We start from the raw sequence: 26,215 nt of genomic DNA, 5'->3' as shown, positions 1-26,215 counted from the left end.
AACTAGTTCTTGTATTTTATTAATGAAAAGATGAAGGCACAGAGAGGTAAAGGGAAACTTCACTCAGTAGAACCCTCATTTTCTTTTTTATTTTGAGCTTTTTATTTCTCTTTTTCTTAAATATTTATTTGTTTGACTGCATCGGTCTTAGTTGTGGCCTGCGGGTTTAGTTGCCCTGCAGCCTGTGGGATCTTACTTCTCTAACTAGGGATCAAATCTGTGCCCCATGCATTGCAAGGCAGATTCTTAACCACTGGACCAGGAGGGAATTTCCAGAACCTTCATTTCTTACTCTTAAAACTGTACAACTACAGCTCCCTATTGGTGCTAATGTAATGATTAATTATGATTTTCCTTAGCATCTTGTCAACAGTCTAAAAACATCTGGACAGCAGTCTTTGCAATAGCTTGCTTCAAATAACATCCAAAATATCTAAGATGGTATCTCCACCTAAATCCTGGGATTGATATTCAACTTATTATGAGACTTAAAATAATTTACACTAAATTTAAGGTTTTAGGAATGGGCTTGAGAAATACATATAGTGACCCACACATGCTATGATGCTGTAAACAGCACAAAACTACTGATGTGAAAAAAAATACTTTATTCCTATTGCATCTTATGCCCTGTGATGTGAAGCCTAACATTTCATGTAATGCCTTTGTGTCTTGAGGGTCACAGAGCCCTAAAGGCCTGACCACAAATTTCCCTGCTTCATCAGATATGTTCCCCACCCAGGGGGATAGTGTCCCCTCAGGCTAGTTCACTATCAGCCAGACCAGCTACACTCCAACTGGTCCTCAACAGATTTCACTTCTCACCAGTCCTTCAACATTATTCAGCCCAGCAGTCACATCCTCGTATGGGAAGCAGAGATCACATCACTGTTTGTTGCTATAAGTCTGTTCCTCACAGACCCTGCTTGTATGCTCTCTTGCTGGGTGCAGCCCCATAGGGCTGGGCACAGCATGCTCTTGTACCCTAACATGAGCACGGGTGATGGGATAAACTGCCTTCAGTCCCATCTGCCCACATGTTCATCTTATGCTATTTAGGCAGCAGGATCCCTCTCTCACTAACATCGTGAATAGGAGGTGACTGGGATATGCCCCCATCCCAGAAATCAAGGTCAGTCCTAGACAGAAAGATGGTATTTGTTGTTGAGCTAATGCACAGTTACTGGGGTTTTTTTTGGTGATGTTTGGGGAAGCCCTTCCATATACCCCTCTAGCCAGTACCCAGCACCAGGTACCTCTGCTTCTAAACTATTATATCAGGGAGTGGAACTTGCATAAACCATCAGGCAAGAAGTAATGGGGGCACAGCACAGTCAGGGGACATTGCATCCCAGAAGTGTAGTCTTCAGAAGTATTATAGGTGAACAAGAGTTCTGGGAGCACCCGAAAGTCAAGTATGCTTGAGACTGAAGGTTATAATCACACTGTATGATCAGAGTGTTGAAGAACTAGAAAATGGGGGTAGAGAACGTTCTCATGTCAGTCTGCTTCTCGTCGTAACTTGGGTTTTAATGGGGATCTTTAACAAAAGACTTTGGCAAAAATATGGAATGTGACTGTACTGTGCTCAGTTGTTTCAGTCATGTTCAACTCTTTGCAACACCATGGACTGTAGCCAGCCAGGATCCTCTGTTCATGGGATTCTCCAGGCAGGGATACTGGAGTGGGGTTGCCATGCCCTCCTCCAGAAGGTCTTCCTGACCCAGGGATTGAACTCATGTCTCTCATGTCTCCTGCACTGGCAGTCAGGTTCTTTATCACTAGCGCCACCTGGGAATGTGACTGGAGGTAAGGAAATCCATATACATTCTCAGTTAGTAGATACTGCCTCTCAGTAAATCTGTTCCTTGAGCTTTCCTCAGTAAATCTGTTCCTCAGTAAATCAGATTGTAAAGACTCTGCTTGCAATGCAGGAGACCCAGTATCAATCCCTGGGTGGGGAAGATCCCCTGGAGAAGGAAATGGCAACCCACTCCAGTACTCTTGCTTGGAGAATGCCATGGACATAGGAGCCTGGTGGGCTACAGTCCATGGGTTCACAAAGAGTCAGACACAATTGAGTGAGTAACACACTTTCACTGAGATGAGTAAATAGAAAAAAATCCATATGAGGGAAGAAATGTGATGATAATACATATTATTACTGTTGTTTACAAAATACCCCAACACAAAATAACAAAGGTTAAAAAAATAATGATAAAATGAGAAACTCATACAGCAAATGTAAAAATAAAATAGCGGAAAAACTAATTTCAGGAAAAACTGAATTCAAAGGCAAAACCATGTCAAAGGGACATCGAGGATCTTTTTATATTGATAAAAAGCTCAATTCAAATTGCAGCTATGTCAATGAAATATAACAAGGTAATGAAACATAAAAAAAATCTGTTGGAAATGTAAAGAAAAACACAGATAGATAAATAATTCTGCTGAATGATTACATCATAGTTTGATTCATTTTTTGATAGAGTAGGCAAAAAGGAAAATAAAGTAGAGAATTAGAATAATGTAATTGGCACTTTGCTGTACACCTGAAATTAATGCAATACCGTAAATCAACTATACTTCAATAAAAAGGAATAATACGATTGGTAAGAGTTTAATTAAGATTACAATATTGTTGAGTACAAAGAAAAATGTTAGAGGACTTATAGAAGTTTAGATAACATTAATGACAAACCAAATTCCTGTAAATTGAAGATTCTGCTCCTAAATAACTAGCTGGTCAAAAAGGAAATGAAATTTACAATCACAATGTATTTAGAACATAAAGAAAATGAGAAAATTGCATTTACAAATTTAAGCATACAGATTTAAATCCTATTAAGAGACATTTAAAGGCACACTGTTTTCACTTTTAGAGTAAGAATAAGCATACATGAATTAAACACTGAACATGAAAAATCAGAAAATAAAACAAATCTAAGGAAAGTAGGAGAGGAAGGAAATAGAATAGAAAGTCAATATCTTAAAGTATATTAAACAGTTCTAAGAGCTGATTCATTGCAGGAAAATGTAACAACAACAACAAAAAACTTGACAAATCCAATCAAAATATACAACAAAAGAATCAGACGATATAACAGTGTTAAGTTATGAGTATGCTAGGTTAGTGTCAAAAAATGTTTTGGAAACAGGATGATTATCTAGGAAAACGTTATTTGCCAAAATAGAACCTAGAAGAATTGAAAAATCTTAATGGCAAGAAATAGCAGGGAAAGAAACATTGCAAAGAATGATACTCAAAGACACATTAGGTCTGAATGTACCTTTTCATTTTCATGGAAGAAGTGTCTTTCCTCTGGATCTTACAGAGCAAAAGATCATCAAGTATTGATGCTACTGAGGATTGTTTATCCCATGTAGTTAAGATGATTTAATATTGAAAAATCTATTAATTAAATATACTGTAATGTCAGGAGCAGTAAGAAAAATCAAAAGGTGATCTCAAGAACTGCTTAAGAAGCATTCAATAAAATTTAGCCTGCTTCATTTAAATCTTAGAGAACAAGAAACAGAAATGTTCTTATGATAACATCCTTTAAGATTCTCTTTATAAACCTATAAATATGCTTAATAGAAAATTAAGAAAAATTCCTATTAAGGTTATGAGAAAGATAAAATGTGACTGTATTCTGGTATTAACATTGCCCTGAAGTTCTGTGTCCTGATGAGGATGCAAAGCAGAGGAGTTAATATTGAAAATAAGGATGAAAATTATATTTATCTTAAGATTAGAGAATTCAGCTGTAAACTTAAAAGGATCAACTAAAATGCCCTCATAAATTTACTAAGAAAGTTTAAGAAGTTAGATGCAAGATGAAGACATAAACATTAATAATCTCCCTATATAATAGTGATTATCTCAGTGAGTTGTAATGAGGGAAAATGATTCAGTTCATAACAGCAAAAAGAAAAAGAGCATAAAATGCCAACAATAACTCTAAGAAATGTTCAGGATATATGGAAAGAAAAATTCTTACTAAACTGAATTTTTGAACACTAATAAATTAAAAATGTTACACATTTAGATGGAACACTAATTATAGTAAAAACTTTCTCCCCTAAAATTTGCTATTGACTTCTACTTATTTTTTTAAATAACAGGATTTGGGTAAAACTAATAAAATGACTTCAAAATTCATATGGAGGTATAAACCATAGGGAATATAATTTTTACATTTATTATATTTTTATAAGTGAATCACCACAAGAAGTATGATTAGTAATACCTGATATGCACTGCATGCATGCATGATTAGTTGCTCAGTCGAGTCCGAATCTTTGCAACCCCATGGACTGTAGCCTGTCAGGCTCCTCTGTTCATGGGATTTTTCAGGCAAGAATACTGGAGTGGGTTGCCATTTTCTCCTCCGGGGATCTTCCTGACCTAGGGATCGAACCTGCATCTCCTGTGTCTCCTGAATTTGTAGGCAGGTTCTTTACCCATTGAGCCACTGGATGCATTATATATCATAAAACCATATAATTAAAAAGATAGTGATACTAAGCTAAACTCAAGAGGGATTGGAAAGGAACAAGATGGAAAGAGATCCTTGAAACAATGCTAAGACCACCTGAGAACTAAGTCTAGTTCATTTATCCTATAGTTGTGGAATATTTTTGATTTAACTAACTTTTCTCAATATATATCAAATTATGTTGTGAAACTTGTTTATTTGAATCAAATAAGTGTTATCTTCACTTAATACAAAAATTAAGTCCACATGAATAAGTCTATTCTACTAGAATTCCATAGGGCTTCCCTGGTAGCTCAGTGGTAAAGAATCTGCCTGCAATGCAGGAGACCCAGGTTGGGTTCACATCCCCTGGAGTAAGAAATGGCAACCAGCTCCAGTATTCTTGCCTGGAAAATCCCATGGACAGTGGAGCCTGGCGGGCTACAGTCCATGGGGTTGCAAAGAGTTGGACACGACTGGAGTGACTGAGCATGCAAAATTCCATAACCATAGATAAATGTGATGAAGTTAACCACAATGAAAAAGGTTGATAGATTTGATTATTAGTATATATCAACAAAACACATGTAAAACACTCATCTATAAAATTAAATGTTTAGTTAAAACTGGGAAAATATTAGCAATAAATGGCAATGATATAATAATATCCCTTAAGTTTAAAGAACATGGAAAGCAATAAGAAAAAACACAGATAGACTAAAAGAAAAATGGGCAAAGAACAGGATATGTCATTTTATGAAGAAAAAAAGCAATGTTCCTCACATTAAAAATTTCAATTTCCTGTTCTTAAAAATACAAATTAAAGTAACAATGGAATATAATTTTTTGCTAATCAGATTGATGAAGATTAAAATAGTAATATGCTCAGGGCTGAAATTAATACATTGAGACAAGTATTATCCTACCACACTGGTGGCATAATTGATTAGCCTTTTAGAAAACAATTTGGCTTTACTTCTCAAGAGTCTTTAAAATATTTAACTTCATTGAAAGAGCAATCACATTTCCAAGATTCTAGTCTAAGGGGACAATCCTTATCTCATGTACTTTAAGATTATATAAAATATGCACACCTTAATAATATTTATAGCATTAGAAAATGGGAAAAATCTAAATATTCCTTAAGAAGGAAAAGGCAAAGTAATATATATTATACATGTATACGATATATATTAAAATTAAATCAATATATATCCCTATCCACGCAATAAAACATATCAAGTAATTGTTAAAAGTAAGCTTTCTTTTTTCTTTCAGAGAAGAATTTAAATGACATTGGACTATCTCTCGATAATTTTAAGGAAAGAACAAAAGGCAGGTACTTGATACAAATCTGTTTATTGAGCTTTCAGCAGGATTAATTCAGGCACTAATTTTGTTTAAAATAAATAACCATAGGGCTTCCCTGGTGGCTCAGTGGTAAAGAATTTGCCTGCCAGTTCAAGAGAAATGGGTTTGATCCCTGTTCTGGGAAGATCCCACATGCTGTGGAGAAATTAAGCCTGAGTGCCACAACTATTAAGCCTGTGCTCTAGAGCATGGGAACCACAACTACTGAGCCCATGGCCACAACTTTTTCTCCATTCTTTTATACTTTGAATTTATTTCATCATATATGGCAGAATAATAATATTGTAAAACATATATGGGCACCTTTATGGGAGAAAAATATTTTTAAACCACTTCATCAAACATACTTTTGAGGGTATTTGACTTCTAAAAATTGTTTCTGTTTTATTATAAAAGACCAAAAATGGCTGGTTTTCCACTACAATCAACTCTTTTTCAGCAAAGTCTGGATGATGGCCTCGATATTGTAAGTTGCAAGTTATGTGCTATTTATGAACCTGTCCTAAGATTTTATTTTGGAAATTATAATACCCCAAGTGACAATAACCAGTCGAGTCTGAACCCTTCAGTGACATTTCATTATATTCTGTATTGAAATCCTAGATTTACCCAATGCCTCATGTATACATGACATTATTTTAAGTGCTAAAGCATATTGGGTGTTTTTTAAATTTTATTTATTTTTTAATTGGGGGAAAATAGCTTTACAATTTTGTGTTGGTTTCTGCAGTACAACACACACTAAATATAATATATATATATATAATGACAAGCATATTGTTTTTGATTTAAGGCAGATTTCAACTATCTCTTTTTGGAGGAAGAGGTAGTATTTTCTCTTTTTACTAACATTTCATTCTGAATGTTATGGAGCTGTGAAAATATTTAAAATTTTTTACTTAAGTATAGTTGATTTACAATGCTGTATTAATTACCGATGTAGAGCAAAGTGATTCAGTTGTACATGTAAATATACACTGTTTTTAAAATATTCTTTTTCATTATGATTTATCGTAGGATATTGAGCATAGTTTTCTGTGCCATACAACAGGACTTGCTGCTTACCCATTCCACATATAAAAGCCTACATCTGCTAACCCCAATCTCCCACTCAATTCCTCCCCTAAGCCCTCTCCTCCTTGGCAGCCAGAAGTCTGTTCTCTATGTCTGTGATTCTGTTTCTGTTTCATAGATTCATTTGTGTCATATTTCAGATTCCACATAAGTAATTTTATATGGTATTTATCTTTCTTTCTGACTTACTTCATTTAGTATGATAATCTCTATTTACATCCATGTTGTTCCAAAAGGCATTATTTCATTCTTTTGTATGATTAAGTGATATTTCATTCTATCACACACAGATGTTCAGTAATTACTGCCAGCTTCCCTGGTGCCTCAGATGATAAGAATCCACCTGCAATGCAGGAGACCTGGCTTCGATACTTGGGTCAGGAAGATCCCCTGGAGAAGGGAACAACATGGGAACCCACTCCAGTATTCTTGCCTGGAGAATTCCATGGACAGAGGAGCCTGGTGGGCTACAGTCCATGTGGTCACAAAGAGTCAGACATGACTGAGTGACTCATACACACAATATTTCATTATATATATATGATTATATATATATGGTATATATTATATATATTATATATATATATATATTATATTATATATATATGGTATATATATATATACCACATCTTCTTTATCCATTCATCTGTCAATGAACATTTAGGTTGTTTCCATGTCTTGGCTATTGTGAACAGCACTGTTATGAACATAGGGGCGCATCCATCTTTTTGAATTACAGTTTTGTCTGGGTATGTATCCAGGAGTGGGATCGCTGGATCATGTGGCAATTTTATTTTTAGTTTTCTGAGGAATCTCCACACTGTTTTCCATAGTGGCTGCACCAACTAACATTCTCATCAACAGTGCAGGAGGGTTCCCTTTTCTCTACCCTGCCTCCAGCATTTATTATTTGTGGACTTTTTAATGATGGCCATTCTGACTGGTGTGAGGTGGTACTTCATTGTAGTTTTGATTTGCGTCTCTCTAACAATTAGCAGTGTTGAACATCTTTTCAAGTAACTATTGGCCATCTGTACATCTTCTTTGGAGAAATGTCTATTTAGATCTCCTGCCCAATTTTGGATAGGGTTGTTTATTTTGTTGTTGAGTTGTATGAGCTGCTTATATATTTTGGAAATTAAGCCCTTGTCGATCATATCATTTGCAAATATTTTCTCCCATTCTGTAGGTTGTATTTTCATTTTGTTTAAGGTTTCCTCTAGGTGTGCAAAAGCTTGTAAGTTTGATTAGGTCCTATTTGTTTATTTTTGTCTTTATTTAAAAGTCAAAAGATCAGGAGATCAGTCCTGGGTGTTCATTGGAAGGACTGTTGTTGAAGCTGAAACTCCAATACTTTGGCCACCTCATGCGAGGAGCTGACTCATTTGAAAAGACCCTGTTGCTGGGAAAGATTGAGGGCAGGAGGAGAAGGGGACGACAGAGGATGAGATGGCTGGATGGCATCACCGACTTGATGGACATGGGTTTGGGTGGACTCCGGGAGTTGGTGATGGACGGGGAGGCCTGGTGTGCCGCGATTCATAGGGTCAGAAAGAGTCGGACATGACTGAGCGACTGAACTGAACTGAACTGAAAAGTCAAAAACCTTCCAGGGACGGGGGAGCCTGTTGGGCTGCTGTCTATGGGGTCGCACAGAGTCGGACACAACTGAAGTGACTTAGCAGCAGCAGCAGCAATGCCTTTTGAAATTTTTCAAGGACTTCAGTTGGGCACAGGGAGCAATTATTTCCTTCAAACTTTGTTAGATTTTTAAAAACTTATTTTATAATGGGAATGGTTTAGCAAACATCCAAAATGGTTGAGGCAAAACTGAAATGGGTTTTACACCTTACTTTATTTTAGGCACATCTATCACTTCACTGTCTGCTTTTGGCTTTGGAGCCAAGAAGTAGGCAATTAAAAAGATGTAACCATCATTCTCCAGGGTGTATGTGCTTCTGCATCTCGAGAAATAAACCCTATGCAGTAAAAAGAGCTTTCCAATCAGGAATCCACCACTATAGGGTCTGGGCAACTTGTATAGCTTTCTGAGCTCATTTCCTTCTTATCCGTGATGGGGCTACAAATACCTACCCCCAAAGAATTGTTGTGAAGATTTAATGAAATAATATCCTTGTGAAATGCATGTAGCAAGGTCTGCATATAACTGACACTTAATAAATGTTAATTTCTTTCCTTCCTCCTTTCACTAACCTGATTTAAATGCTTCATTTGAGATTCATAGCTCTCCTACCTGAGTTAATTTTTAAAACACATTAATTTTCATGATACCTGAAGGAAATAATACCTAACAACTATATTCTAACTTTGGCTTTTCTACCATTTTTTTCATATTTATCTAATAACTACTCAAATTATTATTACCCTCAATTTAAAGACAAGGAAACAGAGGCACAGAGAGGCTGAACTGTTTGCCTAAAGTCATGTAAAGGAGATAAAATAAGTATTTGTTGAATGAAGGGGTGGTTGGAGCTTGGGTCCTGAATCTATACATGCTCAATACTTTTTTCTCATAACAATGCCTGCATGGAGACTTAAATTTGCATTTCTACTTCTTGGGAATTGTGGATAAAAATGAAATCAGCTTGCTGTTTCCAGGAAGGGACACAGTGTCTTTCAAAACTGTAGAGAAATCTCTATGCATCGTTCACTTGAACTGCAGAACAGGCCTGGGTACTATTTGGGATAACAAGCTTTCTTAGAAGGGTGAGTTCATTCTTTTGAAGAGCATTGGGAGGTAAAAACCCATCAAGATAGTGTGTTCTCATGATGATTTCAATGAATTATCATGGAAATGAGTTTTAGAAAAGAGGTAATGCTTTGTGATAATAGCCCGATAATGCCATTAGCTATGAACTGTAATTGTAATAGCATTAGTCAAATGAATATATCTGATATTAATTTGAGTGTCAAATATTTCTATAAGATTCTTCTTGTTAATTAAACATCAGCCTTGGTATTATTAATTCAGTATCTAGCCAGTACTTGCACATAGTAGGAACCTAATATGTTTTTGTGGACTGATTTAATAAATCCATCTCTAAGTGGAGCTATTTCAAAGAGTGAAGTATTGAGTTTAAATAACATCATGCTTATAGCAGGAACTGATTTTTGTCCCAAATCTGCCTGCTTGTACAGTCTGTTCACTCATTTGCAGCTTCAATTAGCTAATGGTGCAGACATTAATTTCAGAATTTGAGAAGAAAGCTTTCTCACTTTTTTGCATATTTATAAGAAAATAGCCTATAAGATTTACCCCAGAGTACTTAAAGTCATGAATAGAGTTTGTGCCTTTCTCCCTGTGTCTTGTGGTCTTTGCTGCTGCTGCTGCTAAATCGCTTCGGTTGTGTCTGACTCTGTGCGACCCCATAGATGGAAGCCCACCAGGCTCCCCTGTCCCTGGGATTCTCCAGGCAAGAACACTGGAGTGGGTTGCCAGTTGTGGTCTTTAGACCATTTTAAAATCTACTGGACAGTTTCATGACTGCCTTGAGCACCTGAATATTACTGGGTAGAATCATGCTTTAGGAGGTTTGAAATTGCCCTTCATGGTCACCAGTGTCAACTACACCTTCAACACTACCGCCCATCTTAACACTTTTCTTCTTTTTTTTGTTTATTTTTGGCTGTGCTGGGTCTTCATTGACACACATGGGCTTTCTCTAGTTGTGGTGCATGGGCTTCTCATTGTGGTGGTGTCTCTTGTTGCAGAGCACAGGTTCTAGGCACATGGGCTCAGTAATTGTGGTGCATGGACTTAGATGCCCTGTGGCATGTGGAATCTGTCTGGACCAGGGACTGAACCTGTGTCCCCTGCATTGGTGGGCAGATTCTTAACCACTGGGCCACCAGGGAAGTCCAACACTTCTCTTCTAAATCATCTTTTCTAGCTCTCGAAATAACAGTCTCCTATCTCCCATTCTTCTCATTCTTCATTCTCATCCTATTTCCTTTTTGCTCTCAGGAATGGTTTGCTGCCTACTTTATGAAGAAAGTTGGGATCCTTGAAAGGAAGATTCCCGTATATTTCTAATACGAGAACTACACATCTGCTTGCACCTGCACACCTACTCTCCTTTCTTCTGTTTCAGTAGAGGAAAGAAATATCCACCCTCTGATAAGAAGTCAATCTCCCTTTCTTTCGTTCATCTTTTTTTTTTTTTTTTTGCTCACATATATTTCTTTCTTTTTTAAAAACTTTTTATTTTTTATTGGAGTATAGCCCATTGGTAACGTTCAGATAATTTCAGGCGCACAACAAAGTGACTCAGCGATACGCATACGTGTATCCATTCTCCCCCATTATCTTGCATTTTTAATTTCTCCACTTGTACCAGATATTTTCATCTGTTAAACATGCTCAAGTATCTTTCAAGATTAAAAAAAAGTATCTTGAACTCACATCTCAGTTTCCCAGATAAAACACAGGACCCATAGTTAAATCTGATTTTGAGAACAACCTTGAAATATTTTTTTAGAAGGAGCATGTCCTGAATATTGCACTGGTAACTTTATAAAGTGTAACTTATGCAAAGTACATCCATAATATTGCATGGGATATATTTATTCTAAAAAAATTTTAGTTTACTTGAAATTCAGATGTAACTGGGTGTCATGTATTTTTATCTGCTAAAGTTGGCAAATCTACTCACAGCTTCCTCCAGCCATCACTTTATTTTTTAAATCTTCAGAGAAAGTTCTTCAAAAGACACACAGATGTATAGAACAGTCTTTTGGACTCTGTGGGAGAGGGAGAGGGTGGGATGATTTGGGGGAATGGCATGGAAACATGTATAATATCATATAAGAAACGAATTGCCAGTCCAGGTTTGATACAGGATCCTTGGGGCTGGTGCACTGGGATGACCTGGAGGGATGGTACGGGGAGGGAGGTGGGAGGGGGATTCAGGATGGGGAACACGTGTACACCCATGCAGATTCATGTTGATATGTGGCAGAACCAATACAATCAGATCAGATCAGATTAGTCTCTCAGTCGTGTCCTACTCTTTGCGACCCCATGAATTGCAGCACGCCAGGCCTCCCTGTCCATCACCAAATCCCGGAGTTCATTCAGACTCACGTCCATTGAGTCAGTGATGCCATCCAGCCATCTCATCCTCTGTCGTCCCCTTCTCCTCTTGCCCCCAATCCCTCCCAGCATCAGAGTCTTTTCCAATGAGTCAACTCTTCACATGAGGTGGCCAAAGTACTGGAGTTTCAGCTTTAGCATCAGTCCTTCCAAAGAAATCCCAGGGCTGATCTCCTTCAGAATGGACTGGTTGGATCTCCTTGCAGTCCAAGGGACTCTCAAGAGTCTTCTCCAACACCACAGTCAAAAGCATCAATTCTTCGGTGCTCAGCCTTCTTGACAGTCCAACTCTCACATCCATACATGACCACAGGAAAAACCATAGCCTTGACTAGATGAACCAATACAATATTGTGAAGTAAAAAAAAAAAAAAAGTTGTTTTAAATGTGATTCGTTTATTTCCTCAATTAGTAGATATTTTTGACCCTGCTCCAATCTGGTTTTCTTTCCCTTTTCACTGCTGAAATGACTCTTGCTACAGTTGTTAGGTATCATAATGTTGCAAATCTAAGAATACTTTCCATTCTTCATTCTATTATTTGATCTCACAGTAGCATTTTTTTATACATAAACATATATTGTTTATATAAAATATAGGGAATATAAGGGAAAGGATTGCTCATTATCAAATGATGTTAATGACTATTTTGCTGCTGTTAAATAGAAATGTGTTCTATACAGATATTTAATATCTGACTTCATTTACTTCATCGAGCAGCATTTCTGAAACTAAAATATTGACGAATTTTCCAAGTTTTATACTTTCTATTTTTTCTTTTTTTGACCATTCCTTACATTACTTGTTTGAGCTATTTCACCCTCAGAGCATCTTTAGAATTTTCTTTTTCATTTCTTACTGATCCTTGTTTTTGTTAGACGTTTTATTTTGTATTGGAGTATAGCCGATTATCAATGTGGTGATAGTTTCAGATCTCGCAGCAGCATTTAACACAATTTACCATTTCCTATTTTCAGTGAACACACAGCACGCAAACACACATGCATGCACATACACATACACGCATGAATGCATATATTTCCCCCTACCTCTCTGGCTGTCCTCTTCCTTCTCTAGCCGGCCATTTCTCCTCCACCCAACCTCTAATACCTAGGTCCTTCTCTCTTTTTCTTCTCATTCTTAATACTCACACTAGATAATTTTGTCCACTTCCTTGGATTCAAATGCTATTTTTTTGCCACAGATTGTCATATTTATATATCTAACCCAGATCCTTTTTCTGAGCTCCAGGTATTTCCCTTTGGATGTCTCATAGATAGGTCAAACTTAATGTGTTAAAAAATGAACAGGTGATAAGTTTTTCAACCTATCTGTCTTCCAATGTTCTCCATTTGGTATATAAAATCTTTGCCCACCCAGTTATCTCTTGGCAGAATCTGGAATACTTCCTTGACCCCACTTCTGTCTCCCGGATGCTACCACCTCCTAACTCAAAACCATCACTAAATACTGTTCACCCTACCTCTAAAATCAAGCTTACATTCATCCATTTCTCTCCATCTGCCTACTTTGTCACTAGTTCATCATTACTAGACTTGTCTGAGTTTTACTTCAGTTGAACCCATCCTGCTTCTCCCAAGCCATGCTTCTTTCCTTTTCAAATTACACTGCATCTGCAGTGATCTTAAAACACAAATGGATGTGACTTGCTTAATGCCTTTATAAATTCTTATGGCATACAGATTTTTTAAAATTAGAGGGAAACTGTTTTACAATGTTGTGTTGGTTTCTGCTGTACAACAAGGTGAATCAGTCATAAGTATACATAGATCCCCTCCATCTTAAGCCTCCCTCCCCACCCCATCCCATCCCTGTAGGTCATCACAGAGCACTGAGCTGAGCTTCCTGTGCTGTACATCAGCTTCCCACTATCTGTTTTACACGTGGTAGTGTATATATGTCAATGCTACACTCTCAACTGTCCCACCCTATCCTTCCCCCACTATGTTCACAAGACCATTTTCTATGTCTCTGTCTGTTTCTATGTGTCTCTATTCCTGCCCTGTAAATAGGTTCATCAACACCATTTTTCTAGATTCCATATATATTGCATACAGCTTTTTAAAAAAAAAAATCTGTAAGCCAAAGTTCCTGCATGATTTTACTCCTACTTTCTTGACCTGACTTCACGTGATTCTCCCTGAATATTTTCAGGCTACTGATCTTCTCTGAGTTCCTCTGATGCACCAGGTGACTCCTTACTTCTAGGCTTTGATATATGCCCGCTTCCCTGGTGGCTCAGTGCTAAAGAATCCACCAATGCAAGAGATGTGGGTTAGACCCCTGGGTTGAGAAGATCCCTTGGAGAAAGGCATGGCTACCCACTCCAGTACTCTTGCCTGGAGAATTCCATGGACAGAGGAGCCTGGCAGGCTATTGTGCACGGGATCAAAAGGAGTTGGACATGACTGAGCAACTAACACTTTCACTTGTTATATATTCTCTGTACTAGAAATTCTTCACCCTTATGCTTACCAAGGCAAATACCATTCATCTTTCTAGAGTCAACTTCAACACTGCAGGCAGGAACACAGTTGTGTGTCTAACTCTATCTAGATGTGTAAGTTTGCCTTGCAAAGGGTGTACCACTAATGACATGGGTCCAGGAGGGCCAAGAAAAATCTCAGAACATAGCTTTATTTCATCTCATCCCAATCCAGTCCTAGAATTGAAGCTGACTAGGACACCTATGCTATGCATTTATGGAACATATTCTTTCCTGAAGAATTATAAAAGTGCCAGACTAGAACATCATATCCATGATAATCCTAGCCCACTTGGAAAATGCTGAGATCCCACTCAAATTACAATAACAACCACCCAACAACACAAATCATTATTTTTTGTGTGCTTTTACTGATTTGGTGCTTTATATCTATTTCCTCTGGTCGTCCAAGATATCTTAGAAGTTGTTAGTGACACCATTTTAGAGAAGGAGAAATTGAGACTCAGAAAAATTAAGTAATGTGCAGTCAGGAGTGCAAAATCCTTTCTTCTGTCCCTCTCGGTTCTTCTGGCTGGTCTAAGAATGAAACTGACCTGAGACAGATTGACAGGAGAAAATAAAGTTGAATCTTGGTCCTTACAAGGACCCCCCCCACACACACACACACATGACAGGTTCAAAGAGAGAAAGATGCAATGAGGTATATATGCCATCATGATGTAAGAAATGGGATAGGGACCTGGAGCTTCCAAAAAAGGAGGGTCATTCATAGGATGATAAGAAAGACAGCAGATGTTTGATAACTAGATGTCCGCCCTGCCATATAGATAAATATAATAACGTAATAGTGTAAGAATCTTGTGGCTTCCTAGGTGGCTCAGTGGTAAAGAATCTGCCTGCCATTGTGGGAGATGTGGGTTTGATCCCTGGGTCAGGAAGATCCCCTGGAGAGGGGAATGGCTACCCATGCCAGTATTTTTGCCTGGAGAATCACATGACAGAGAAGTCTGGTGGGCTGAAGTCTAGAGGGTTGCAAAAAGTTGATACAACTGAGGACTGAGCATATAGGCCTAGATAAATATAGGCCTTTGGTAATTAGATGTTTGCCCTGCCATCTTAGATACAATGTATCTCTGATGAAAACTCTTTTTTTCTGGGGAAAACTTTCCAATTTAAATTTTTTCTAGGAAGCTAAGAGAGAGACAATAGGGTCTCCGCTGCCTTTCACTCAAAATAATCCACATGCAAAAGGAACTCATCTTGAGACCTGTTCTGAACCCCTAGAGCTAAAAACTTCACAACTTATTAAGGGCAGAGTTGAGTTTGAACTCAAGTGCTCTGACTCCAAATTCTGCCCTTTCTACCACTCATGAGCCAACAGCACTGGATACTTGCGGTCCATGTTGGAAAGGTATTTTGAGCTTTGACCTGATACTTTTGTGAAAACTTAAGGTCTCAGGGCAATGCCGAGGGTCTCTGCAGAGCCAAACGTTGAGGATGTAGAATAAATTGTTTCTGGGACCTATAATCCCACTAGATGAGGGGGTCTCTGCACCTGATTCTGACTGAGGAAGAGCAGGGCCTGCTTGTGGAGCACTGGGGGCCTGCCATATTATCCATGGGAATGGGGGCACTAAACTACTTGACAATCGAATGAAGAATATGGCCTGGCTTCCCAGGTGGCACTAGTGGTAAAGAATCCGCCTGCCAATTCGGGAGATGCAGGGGGCACAGGTTCGATCCCTGGGTCAGGAAGATCCCCTGAGAAGGAAATGAAGCCCACTCCAGCATTCTTACCTAGAAAATCCCAGGGACAGAGGAGCCTGGCAGGCAACAGTTGGACATGACTTAGCGACTGAATAACAACATAGGTGAATTACTGTGTAGCGAGCCGCTTTTCCCCTCTGGGTCTGTCATTTCAAAACCCATATGAGGTTGGACCTTAGGCACTGACCTGAGTCTGAAGAAACCCATCTCTAAGAAAATAGGCGCGGACCTGTGAAATCCAGCTGAATAGCTTTCCAGATGCATAAATATTTCCTTCTTTCAAGTTTACTGCAACTGCAAATTCCCATTTCAAGAACAACTCAGTGATTCATGCCGACAAGGCTGTCAGTGGTCTCAGTCATCAGAGATATTTAAATGAGAATTTTAAAAGATCACAGTTTTATTTTAAAATGGCTCTTGATGGGCGTTAAACTGCCACGTTCTCTGCCCCTTTGCTGAACTCCGAAGAGGAAGGACTAAGAGGGACAGGAAGATGTATACCTTGACCTCTTGATTCTGCCCAATTATCCTTTTTTTCTCTGAGACATTCTGCTTTGGATCTTTCAATCACCTCCACGTCCGTAACTAAGATGTCACTTTTCACTGAATTCCCATTTTGTTATTTTTGTCAGAAGGTAAGCTTGTGCTCACGCATGTGAGAAAATTGATCTGGTTGCTAATGGCACAGAGTCGAAATAAGCAGTTTGACTGACTTCTTCACTCCCTTTTTATTAGCATTGCTACTTTTAGATAAACTATTCCTGAAATGATTAGTGTAGGAGGATGGGTTTAGTCTTGTATCTTCTCCTTTAAGGCACTTAGAGTTAGAGATCCCAGAAGCATCAGTTTTCTCACTTGTACTGAAAATGTCACTCTAACAGCTATCTGTCTGCACCGTCAAGTTTTGAGAAATCTTTTGAATTTACCGCATTCACACCATTCTCCATCATGGTGCTAAAAATGACTAATGCAGCTTGGAGACTGTGATAACTGATCATCTTTTCCAATCATACACTAACACTCACACACACACACTCACATACACACATGCTCCGCTGACATGAATCCTTAAAGATTTAAAATATCCTATATGCTAAATGGAATGTGGAGGCCTGTGGGATGCTTAAACATAGAGCTATAGAGTTCTTTTTCATGATGCTCAGTTCTGTCAAAGAAATTGGTCTGGTTGTTTGATTAAACAGACTGATCTTATTTCTAACTGAATGGGCCACTATGGCTTTATTCTATATTTAAAATAATCTCTAACATTAAAATGCTCAAATACATTATTTAACTTTATCTTCTCATCATCTCTGAGAACAGTGAAGTGCAGCGTTTCCTTTTTTTAAACATTCTTAACGAGATGGTGTCCTACCTGAAATCATGCAGATAGTCTAAGGATCACTCTCTTTTAGAGGCCCTAATTAGTCACCATAAGCCAGTTTAAGGTCACTAAAATCAAATCATCTAAATGAACTTCATTGCCTTTCTTGATGAATGCTAATCTGATGGCTAAAGTGACTGTCACAAACTCAGATATATCTACTCCCAGAAAAAACTATGTGACAAAAGTCTGTGATGTCATTCTGGGAATGATGGAGAATCGTGTGGGCTCAATGATAGTAATTGGGTGATGAGGCGGCTGATTATATCCAAAAGGGGAGGATTAGTTGATTACCATTAACTTACAGTGAGGTCTCCAGGAATTTTCCACAAGGCTCTGCTTTTGGTCCTGTCCAATTCAACAATTTTATCAATTACCTGAAAGAAATCTAGAAACTTGCTTACTAAATTTGCCAGTGACACAAAGCTGGTAAAGAAGTAAAGACCAGAAATACACCAGATGACAGAATCAAGTTTTTAAACTGTCTGTTATTTAGAATGATGGGCTGACATTTATTAAGGATAAGAGATAAAGTCCTGCATTTAATTAGACAAAGAAATGGTGATAAGATGATTGGAACTGAACTGAGAGAAACTGCTAAAAATAAAAAAAGAAGCCTCAGGTTTTAATTGAATATAGGTGTGATGCAACTGCTGAAAAAGTAACTACAATCTCTGTTGGCATTCTATTAAAAAAAAAAATGCCAAGAGAGAGAGAGATTGAGAAGGTTGATAAAAGTAACATATCTATCTTGGATGTACCCATTTTGAGCCTGTGATTGAGTCTGGAAACCATATTTTAAGAACGATACTGACAAATTGTTATCTATCCATCAAGATAGAGGGGTTTTGATAATGAAAAATCAGGGAATCAAATACTATGAAAAAAATTGGAGTGGTTTGTCTATATATTAGAAGGGGGTCAAAATAGCTATCTTTATTGAATACTTATTAGGCATATTAACTACTTAATCCTCTAAGCAACATAATGAAATATTTTTTGTTGCTATTGACATGAAAACTGAAGACACACAGCTAGACTACCTGGATTGGAATCCGTGGAGTTTGGCTATAGAACCTACTCTTTTAACATTGTACATTATTGCCCCAAATATTTATTGAATGTTTTGAAGAGTTGCTATGTGGACAGAAAAACTAGATTTATTCTGGGAAATATATTTATCAACAGATGGGTTACTTCTCAAAGTAGAGAACATTCCCTGGGTACTAGAAGAAGATTGTGCATCTTCTAGTTTTTGGTACAGTGTTAGATTAGATGACCTCTACAGTGACACCCAATTACAAGCTTCTAACTGATTAGGATATGACTTGATGCAATACAGTATTAGTATGAATAGAAACATATTTTAAATAAGTAAATTAAATGAATTAGCAGTAATTTAAATGACGTTCTAGAGACACAGAGATATAGAATAGTCTTTTGGACTCTGTGGGAGAGGGAGAGGGTGGGATGATTTGGAAGAATGGCATTGAAACATGTATAATATCATATATGAAATGAATCGCCAGTCCAGGTTTGATGCAGGATACAGGATGCTTGGGGCTGGTGCACTGGGACAACCCAGAGGGATGGGATGGGGAGAGAGGAGGGAGGGGGGTTCGGGATGGGAAACACGTGTATACTGTGGCAGATTCATGTTGATGTATGGCAAAACCAATACAATATTGTAAAGTAATTAGCCTCCAATTAAAATAAATAAATTTATATTAAAAAATGATGTTCTTTTCAATATAAGTTTAGAGACTGCTCCTCCCCTCTGCCTCACATTGCATGATGCTAAGATGTACTCATTGTGTTCTTGGTAGACCTCCTTTAATGGGCACCAAACTGCCAAAACTATATAAACTTTTGGGCTTTCATGGTGGCTCAGTGGTAAAGAATCAGCCTGCCACTGCAGGAAATGTGGCTCCATCCCTGATCCGGGAAGATGTCACATGCTGTAGAGCACCTAAGCCCATGTGCACAACTATTGAGCCTGAGCTCTAGAGCCAGGGAGCCACAACTACTGAGCCCTTGTGCTGCAGCTACTGGAGCCCATGCACCCTGGAGCCCGTGTTCTGCCAGGAGAGAAGCCACTGCAATGAGAAGCCTGCCCACTGCAACTAGAGAGTAGACACTTTGTCAACTTTATAAAATTGTTGTAATAGACCCAGTAATGTTATATAACAGATCCTACCATACAATGCAGATTCTCAGTAAAAATAGATTTTCAGTAAAATATATTTGCAAGAAGAGTTGTGTGTAATAAGGAAATTGTCTGGCTTTTCTTCCTGGTTCCTGGGAGGTAAACTCTAAAATCTGTGAATTTCCCAAGTGACTGAAGTGTCTTTGTTATTCATGGTTGGCTCATTAAGCTCCACCTGATGGTTTTTGTTAATGGCATGACTCAGAATGGGAGCTGGCAAGCCTGGAAGACCAACCATAGGGTTAGAGGGTTGGGATTTTGAGCCACAGAGTGGGTATCAGCCCAGTCTCTGGGGAGAAAAGATAGGCTGAAGACTGAGTTCAACTACATGGCCAATGGTTCAGTCAATCCTGCCCACATAAGACAGAAGTGTTAGTTGCTCAGTCATGTCCAACTCTTTGTGAACTCAAGGACTGTAGCCCGCCAAGCTCCTCTGTTCATGGGACTCTCTAGGCAAGAATACTGGAGTGGGTAGCCATTCTCTTTTCCAGGGCATCTTCTGGACCCAGGGATCGAACCTGGGTCTTCTTGCATTGCAGGCAGATTCTTTACAGTCTGAGACACCAGGGAAGCCCCTACCTCAGTTAAAAAAAACTCTGCATACTGAAGCTCAGGTAAGATCTCCTGGGTGAGAGTGCTCTGTGTATTGTCACATACTGATGTGCCAGTTGGGTACCACATCTCTGAGGGTGAAACAAGCTTTGTTTCTGGAACCTTCCCAGACCTTGTTTCATGCATTTCTGCCTTTATCTCATTCCGATTTGTACTTTTTTGCTATAATAAAGCTGTAATCACAAGTATTGTGCTTCCTAGCAAATTATCAGTTCTGAGGGGGAGTTTGTGGGGAACCTCCACATTTATAGCCAGCTTGTCAAGAGATGTTTAGGTAGAGATTTTGGTAAGATTTTTCCAAGCTATCTTATAAAATCCTAATACTGGTGTTTTAGGCTTTGTTTACATTTAAAGACTCCGATCATCAGAGATCAAATTCTGTTGTTCACACTTGGTTATGACAGTTTGAATGTGAGCTCATAAGAACTGGAACCATGTCTCACATAATTCCACGTATTAATAACATAAAGCCTGGCACATGGTAATTACTCATTACATACTTTGGCTTAACTTTCTCAGTTAACTAAGGACAGGGTTTGATCTTAACAATCAAAGACTGTAGATTTGTTCCTTGAACTCTACTGTGCCTATCATTTATTACTCAATTTTATTGCTTCCCTACACCCCTGGAAATTTTGTGAGGATCTGTAAGTTAATTTTTCTTGGCATGGTATCTCTAGTACCCAATATGGTATCTGGAACAGAGTGGATCCTCATAAATATTTTTTGAATGGATACCTAGTGTTAAAAGGAGTTTCTCTTTCATACAACTTATTTTTTCCATAGTTGGAAGGTAGGTAAATTAAATTTATTTGTAAAGAATAGAATATTTGTTTACAATTTTAAAATGTATTTTATTTTTGAAAGGAGAGAACAATAAGCTTTCAGTATTTCCCATAAAATAAGCACAAGCAAATTTAATAAATTTTAAGCTGTATTAACATCTCAGAACAAATAAAGGAAAAAGTCTGTAGATTTAATATATAGGCAAAGACATTTTGTCATGACAGCTAATCTTTAATGTTATTCTGTTTGATTTTTCTACCAGTCCATGTAAGAGTAGTACTTTTTATGTAGCATGTGACTTTTTCAGATTGGTTGTTTCTTCTGACCAAAATCGGAGAAGGCAATGGCACCCTACTCCAGTACTCTTGCCTGGAAAATCCCATGGACAGAGGAGCCTGGTAGGCTGCAGTCCATGGGGTCTCGAAGAGTCGGACACGACTGAGCGACTTCACTTTCACCTTTCACTTTCATGCAATGGAGAAGGAAATGGCAACCCACTCCAGTGTTCTTGCCTGGAGAATCCTAGGACAAGGGTGCCTGGTGGGCTGCCGTCTATAGGGTCGCACAGAGTTGGACACGACTGAAGCGACTTAGCAGCAGCAGCACCTGGAGAGAGAGTTTGTGCATAACTAAGCTATTCTGATTCCTTGGAGGAACTAGAGAAATTTCTGTTAGAGTAAGTGACCAGTCCAGAGAAGGCAATGGCACCCCACTCCAGTACTCTTGCCTGGAAAATCCCATGGATGGAGGAGCCTGGTAGGCTGCAGTCCATGGGGTTGCTAAGAGTCGGGCATGACTGAGCGACTTCGCTTTCGCTTTCTGACCAAAATATCTATTGGGAAATTTTTCCAATTCAACTCACAATTTCTCTTTGGCTGAAGACTATATTTCTGGATAAAGGATCATCCAGATACCCCCATCCTCCTATATTTACACAGGACTTACCTTTTATGAGGGTTGTCTATGACCCATTATTGAATACAGCCCTGTTGAAAAACCTAATAAGAATATAATGACCAGTTTGTGTTAAAGTACAATAAAGAAAGACAGCAGACAGGGTCTCATGAGAAGTGACATTCTGTAATTACCTCCTCCTATCAAAAGAAAAACAATTCCCAGAAATTAATGAATACAGCAAGAGTCTATTTCCTATCTTAATTCTATCTTAATTGCAAAAGTGGATCAATTAAAAAAAAGACTACGCTGGCAAAGCCTCTCTTAAGGTTTTGTCTCTCAATTCTCTAGTCATCAAATCAATATATATATATAAGCAAACCATGGAACTATTTTTTACCTTCTGAGATGAGGTAGACCAACTCGAAAAGCAGTGCCCCCATGAAACAAGCAAATCCATTGATCAGTGTCAAGCAATTCATAAAGGTTCCTCTGATGGTACTTGGAACAAATCTGTGTATTACAGAGACTGAGAAGACAAAAGTTCAGAATTTAGAACATTATTCCTTTTTTTAAACTTTTGATTTTATATTGGAGTATAGCCGATTAGAAGTGTCATGATAGCTTTAGATGAATAGCAAAGGGACTCAGCCATACATATACATGCATCCATTCTCCTCTAAATCCCCCTCCCATCCAGGCTGCCACATAACATTGGGCCAAGTTCCCTGTGCTAACCAGTAGGTCCTTGTTGTTTATTTTAAATACAGGAGTTTGTATATATTGATCCCAAACTCCCTAACTATCCCTTCCCTCCATTCTTCCTCCCAGCAACCATAAATTCATAGAAAATTCTCTCTAAAGTAAAAGTATAGGTACTCTTCAAATCAGTATTGATCATACCTCCAAGAAAGTTTACTGATGCAGGTAAAATTTCTGTTGGGCGTTGTTAACATTGGGCTTCCCTTGTGGCCCGCCTGCAATGCGGGAGGCCTGGGTTTGATCCCTGGGTTGGGAAGATCCCCTGGAGAAGGGAAAGGCTACCCACTCCAGTATTCTGACCTGGAGAACTGCATGGACTGTATAGTCCATGGATTGCAAAGAGTCAGACATGACTGACAGACTTTCACTTCACTTTTGTTAACATTACTAGAGTAAGATATATTATGATGTTAAAAAATGCTTGCTCCTTGGAAGAAAAGTTATGACAAACCTAGACAGTGTATTAAAAAGCAGAGACATTACTTTGCTGACAAAGGTCCGTTGAGTCAAAGCTATGGTTTTTCCAGTAGTCATGTATGGATGTGAGAGTTGGACCATAAAGAAAGCTGAGTGCCAAAGAACTGATGCTTTTGAATTGTGGTGTTGGAGAGACTCTTGAAAGTCCCTTGGACTGCAAGGAGATCCAATCAGTCAATCCTAAAGGAAAACAGTCCTGAATATTCACTGGAAGGACTGATGCTGAAGCTGAAACTCCAAAACTTTGGCCACCTGATGCAAAGAATGGACTGACCCTGTTGCTGGGAAAGACTGAAGGCAGGAGAAGAAGGGGACGACAGAGGATGAGATGGTTGGATGGCATCACCAACTCGATGGATATGAGTTTGAGCAAGCTCCGGGAGTTGGTGATGGACAGGGAAGCCTGGAATGCTGCAGTCCATGGTGTCACAAAGAGTCAGACAGGACTGAGTGACTGAACTGAGCTGATGCAATGTTACAGTTTACAGATATCTACAAGAAATAAAATGTGGCAAAATACACTCCTATGTAGCTATAAGGAAAATTTAACTGCTAGGTGGTTGAGTGTCCCAAAATAGTCACCCAAGTTATACAGCAATTTGAATATTTCTTTTGGATTTTGGATTGAGCTAAGGCTTGTACTGGAGAGTATCACGCATGCATGCTAAGTTGCTTCAGTTGTATTAGACCCTTTGTGACCCCATGGACTGAAGTCTGCCAGGCTCCTCTGTCCACAGGATTCTCCAAATAAGAATACTGGAGTGGGTTTCTGTGCCTGCCTCTAGAGGATCTTCCTGACCTAGGGTTTGATCCATCCTGTGCCTCTTACATCTCCTGCATTGGCAGGTGGATTCTTTACCACTAGCACCACCTGGGAAGACTTGTACTGGATAGTATCATGGTGATATCAGTAAATTCTATGATTCTGTTGTCCATATAAATCATTAGATTCCCCATGGAAAACTCAATCTATCATAGAAAACTAGCATGGCGGTGGACAGTGTGAGCTCTGACTTAGATAAGCTTATGATAAAATCCTGGGTCAGATGTTTATTACTTCTGTGATTTTAGGTTGTTGTTTAATCGCTAAGTCATGTCCAACTCTTTGCAACCCTATGGACTGTAGCCCGCCAGGCTCCTCTGTCCATGGGATTCTCCAGGCAAGAATACTGGAGTGGGTTGCTGTTTCTTTCTCCAGGTGATCTTTTCAACCCAGGGATCGAAGCCATGTCTCCTGCTTGGTAGGCAGATTCTATACTTAAACTTCTCAAGCCTCAGCCTTCTTCTCTATGAAATGGTAGTAAGATCATTCATTATGTACTTGTTGGAGGTGTATGACTGTTACTTGCTATGATGTATACAAGAACTGAATAAGGTTAGCTATTTGTAACAATATTAATTTTACCAAATCAAATATCCCCTATTTGTGCAAGGCACTGTGCAAATCCTTTTATATGCATTACAAAATTTGTTTTTTGGCTGCACCTCATGGTTTGTGGGATCCTAGTATGGCAACCCACTCCAGTGTTCTTGCCTGGAGAATCCCAGGGATGGGGGAGCCTGGTGGGCTGCTGTCTATGGGGTAGCACAGAGTCGGACACGACTGAAGTGACTTAGCATAGCATAGCATAGCATTCCTTCCTGTATTTATTTAACGTTTTCATTTTGCTTTCTCTGTGTTCTCCATGTGTTTTTATTTATCATTCAATAAACATTTAAAGGAATCTCTGTGCTTCAGATGTGCTGAAGTGCTAAGGCTGAGGGTGGGAGAAAGTATCAGTACATCCTCCCTGGATTTTGAACTCTGGGAGGGCAGAGAGCAGAGATATGCATAATACTAAGGGCAGCACTAACCAGGTGCTTAATATCACAAATATTGTTATTGGAGATTAAGGTAATGATGATGAGAAGTAAAATGCTGTGAAGAAAGGCTTCAAATATCGGCAGCAGGAGACGTGGGTTCCAGAGCTGTCTTGTGCCCTGCAAATTACCTGCAGGCTTTGAGGCCAAGCTTGCAAGTTTTCTCAGGAAGAGCCAAAGGAAAGTGCAAGAGAAACACTGAAGAGGCTTTGGGCAGGAATGACTCAGTTACAAAAAGGTTTTGGCTGGTGAACTTTCCTCTTTCTAAATACAAGGAGACAAACAATGGGCAGGAAGATGAAGTAGGATGATTTCTTTCAGTGAGAAAAAGCAGAACATTCGGGCCCATTATTACTTTGCTAGTTAATTATTAATCCCGTGCTTTTCTCTTGCTAGAACTTCTGGTGCGGTATATAATTCATGAGCACACTTTGCCAGCTCTCTGCCTGCTGGTTAATCTCTCTTTGGTGTCATTTTCCTCGTTTTGAAAATCTCTGGTTCCCTTTTATAGGACTTCACTTTTCAAGTCCTCCGATCTCCAATTTCAGGCATCTACTTGTGTGTTCTGATCTTTTTTGACTTTGGTGATCATTGACTTGATTTTTTTAGGTTCCATGATATTTCTTTTAGCATACTGTAGTATAGATGTAATCAACAAGTCTGCCACTATTCTAAAATCCTAATTTTACTGTGAAAAGTTTTAGTCGCTCAGTCGTGTCTGACTCTTTGCTACCTCATGGACTTTATAGCCCAACAGGCTCCTCTGTCCATGGAATTCTCCAGGCAAGAATACTTGGAAAGGTAGCCATTCCCTTCTCCAGGGGATCTTCCAGATCCAGGGATCGAACCTGAGTCACCAGCATTGCAGGCAGATTTTTTACTGCTTGAGCCACCAGGGAAGATCATTTTACTGTGAAGACATAGTGAAAAAATATACAGTGTACGGGAAAGCTGGTCTTGTT

The 26,215-nt window shown here is 38.7% G+C and overlaps 1 protein-coding gene across 1 annotated transcript in view; it reads right to left on the bottom strand.

The window, feature by feature from the left end:
• The window catches only part of SLC15A5 (solute carrier family 15 member 5), a 95,479-nt gene that overhangs the window by 14,106 nt on the left and 55,158 nt on the right, over positions 1-26,215 (bottom strand). Inside the window, 1 exon segment of the mRNA XM_019960123.2 lies at positions 22,555-22,683. Coding sequence (XP_019815682.2) covers positions 22,555-22,683 — 129 coding nt within the window.

This window comes from Bos indicus, chromosome 5 (assembly GCF_029378745.1).
Source record: "Bos indicus isolate NIAB-ARS_2022 breed Sahiwal x Tharparkar chromosome 5, NIAB-ARS_B.indTharparkar_mat_pri_1.0, whole genome shotgun sequence".
Lineage (NCBI taxonomy): Eukaryota > Metazoa > Chordata > Mammalia > Artiodactyla > Bovidae > Bos > Bos indicus.
The sequence above is the reverse complement of the archived record's forward strand: the minus strand, read 5'-3'. Positions and strand labels throughout refer to the sequence as shown.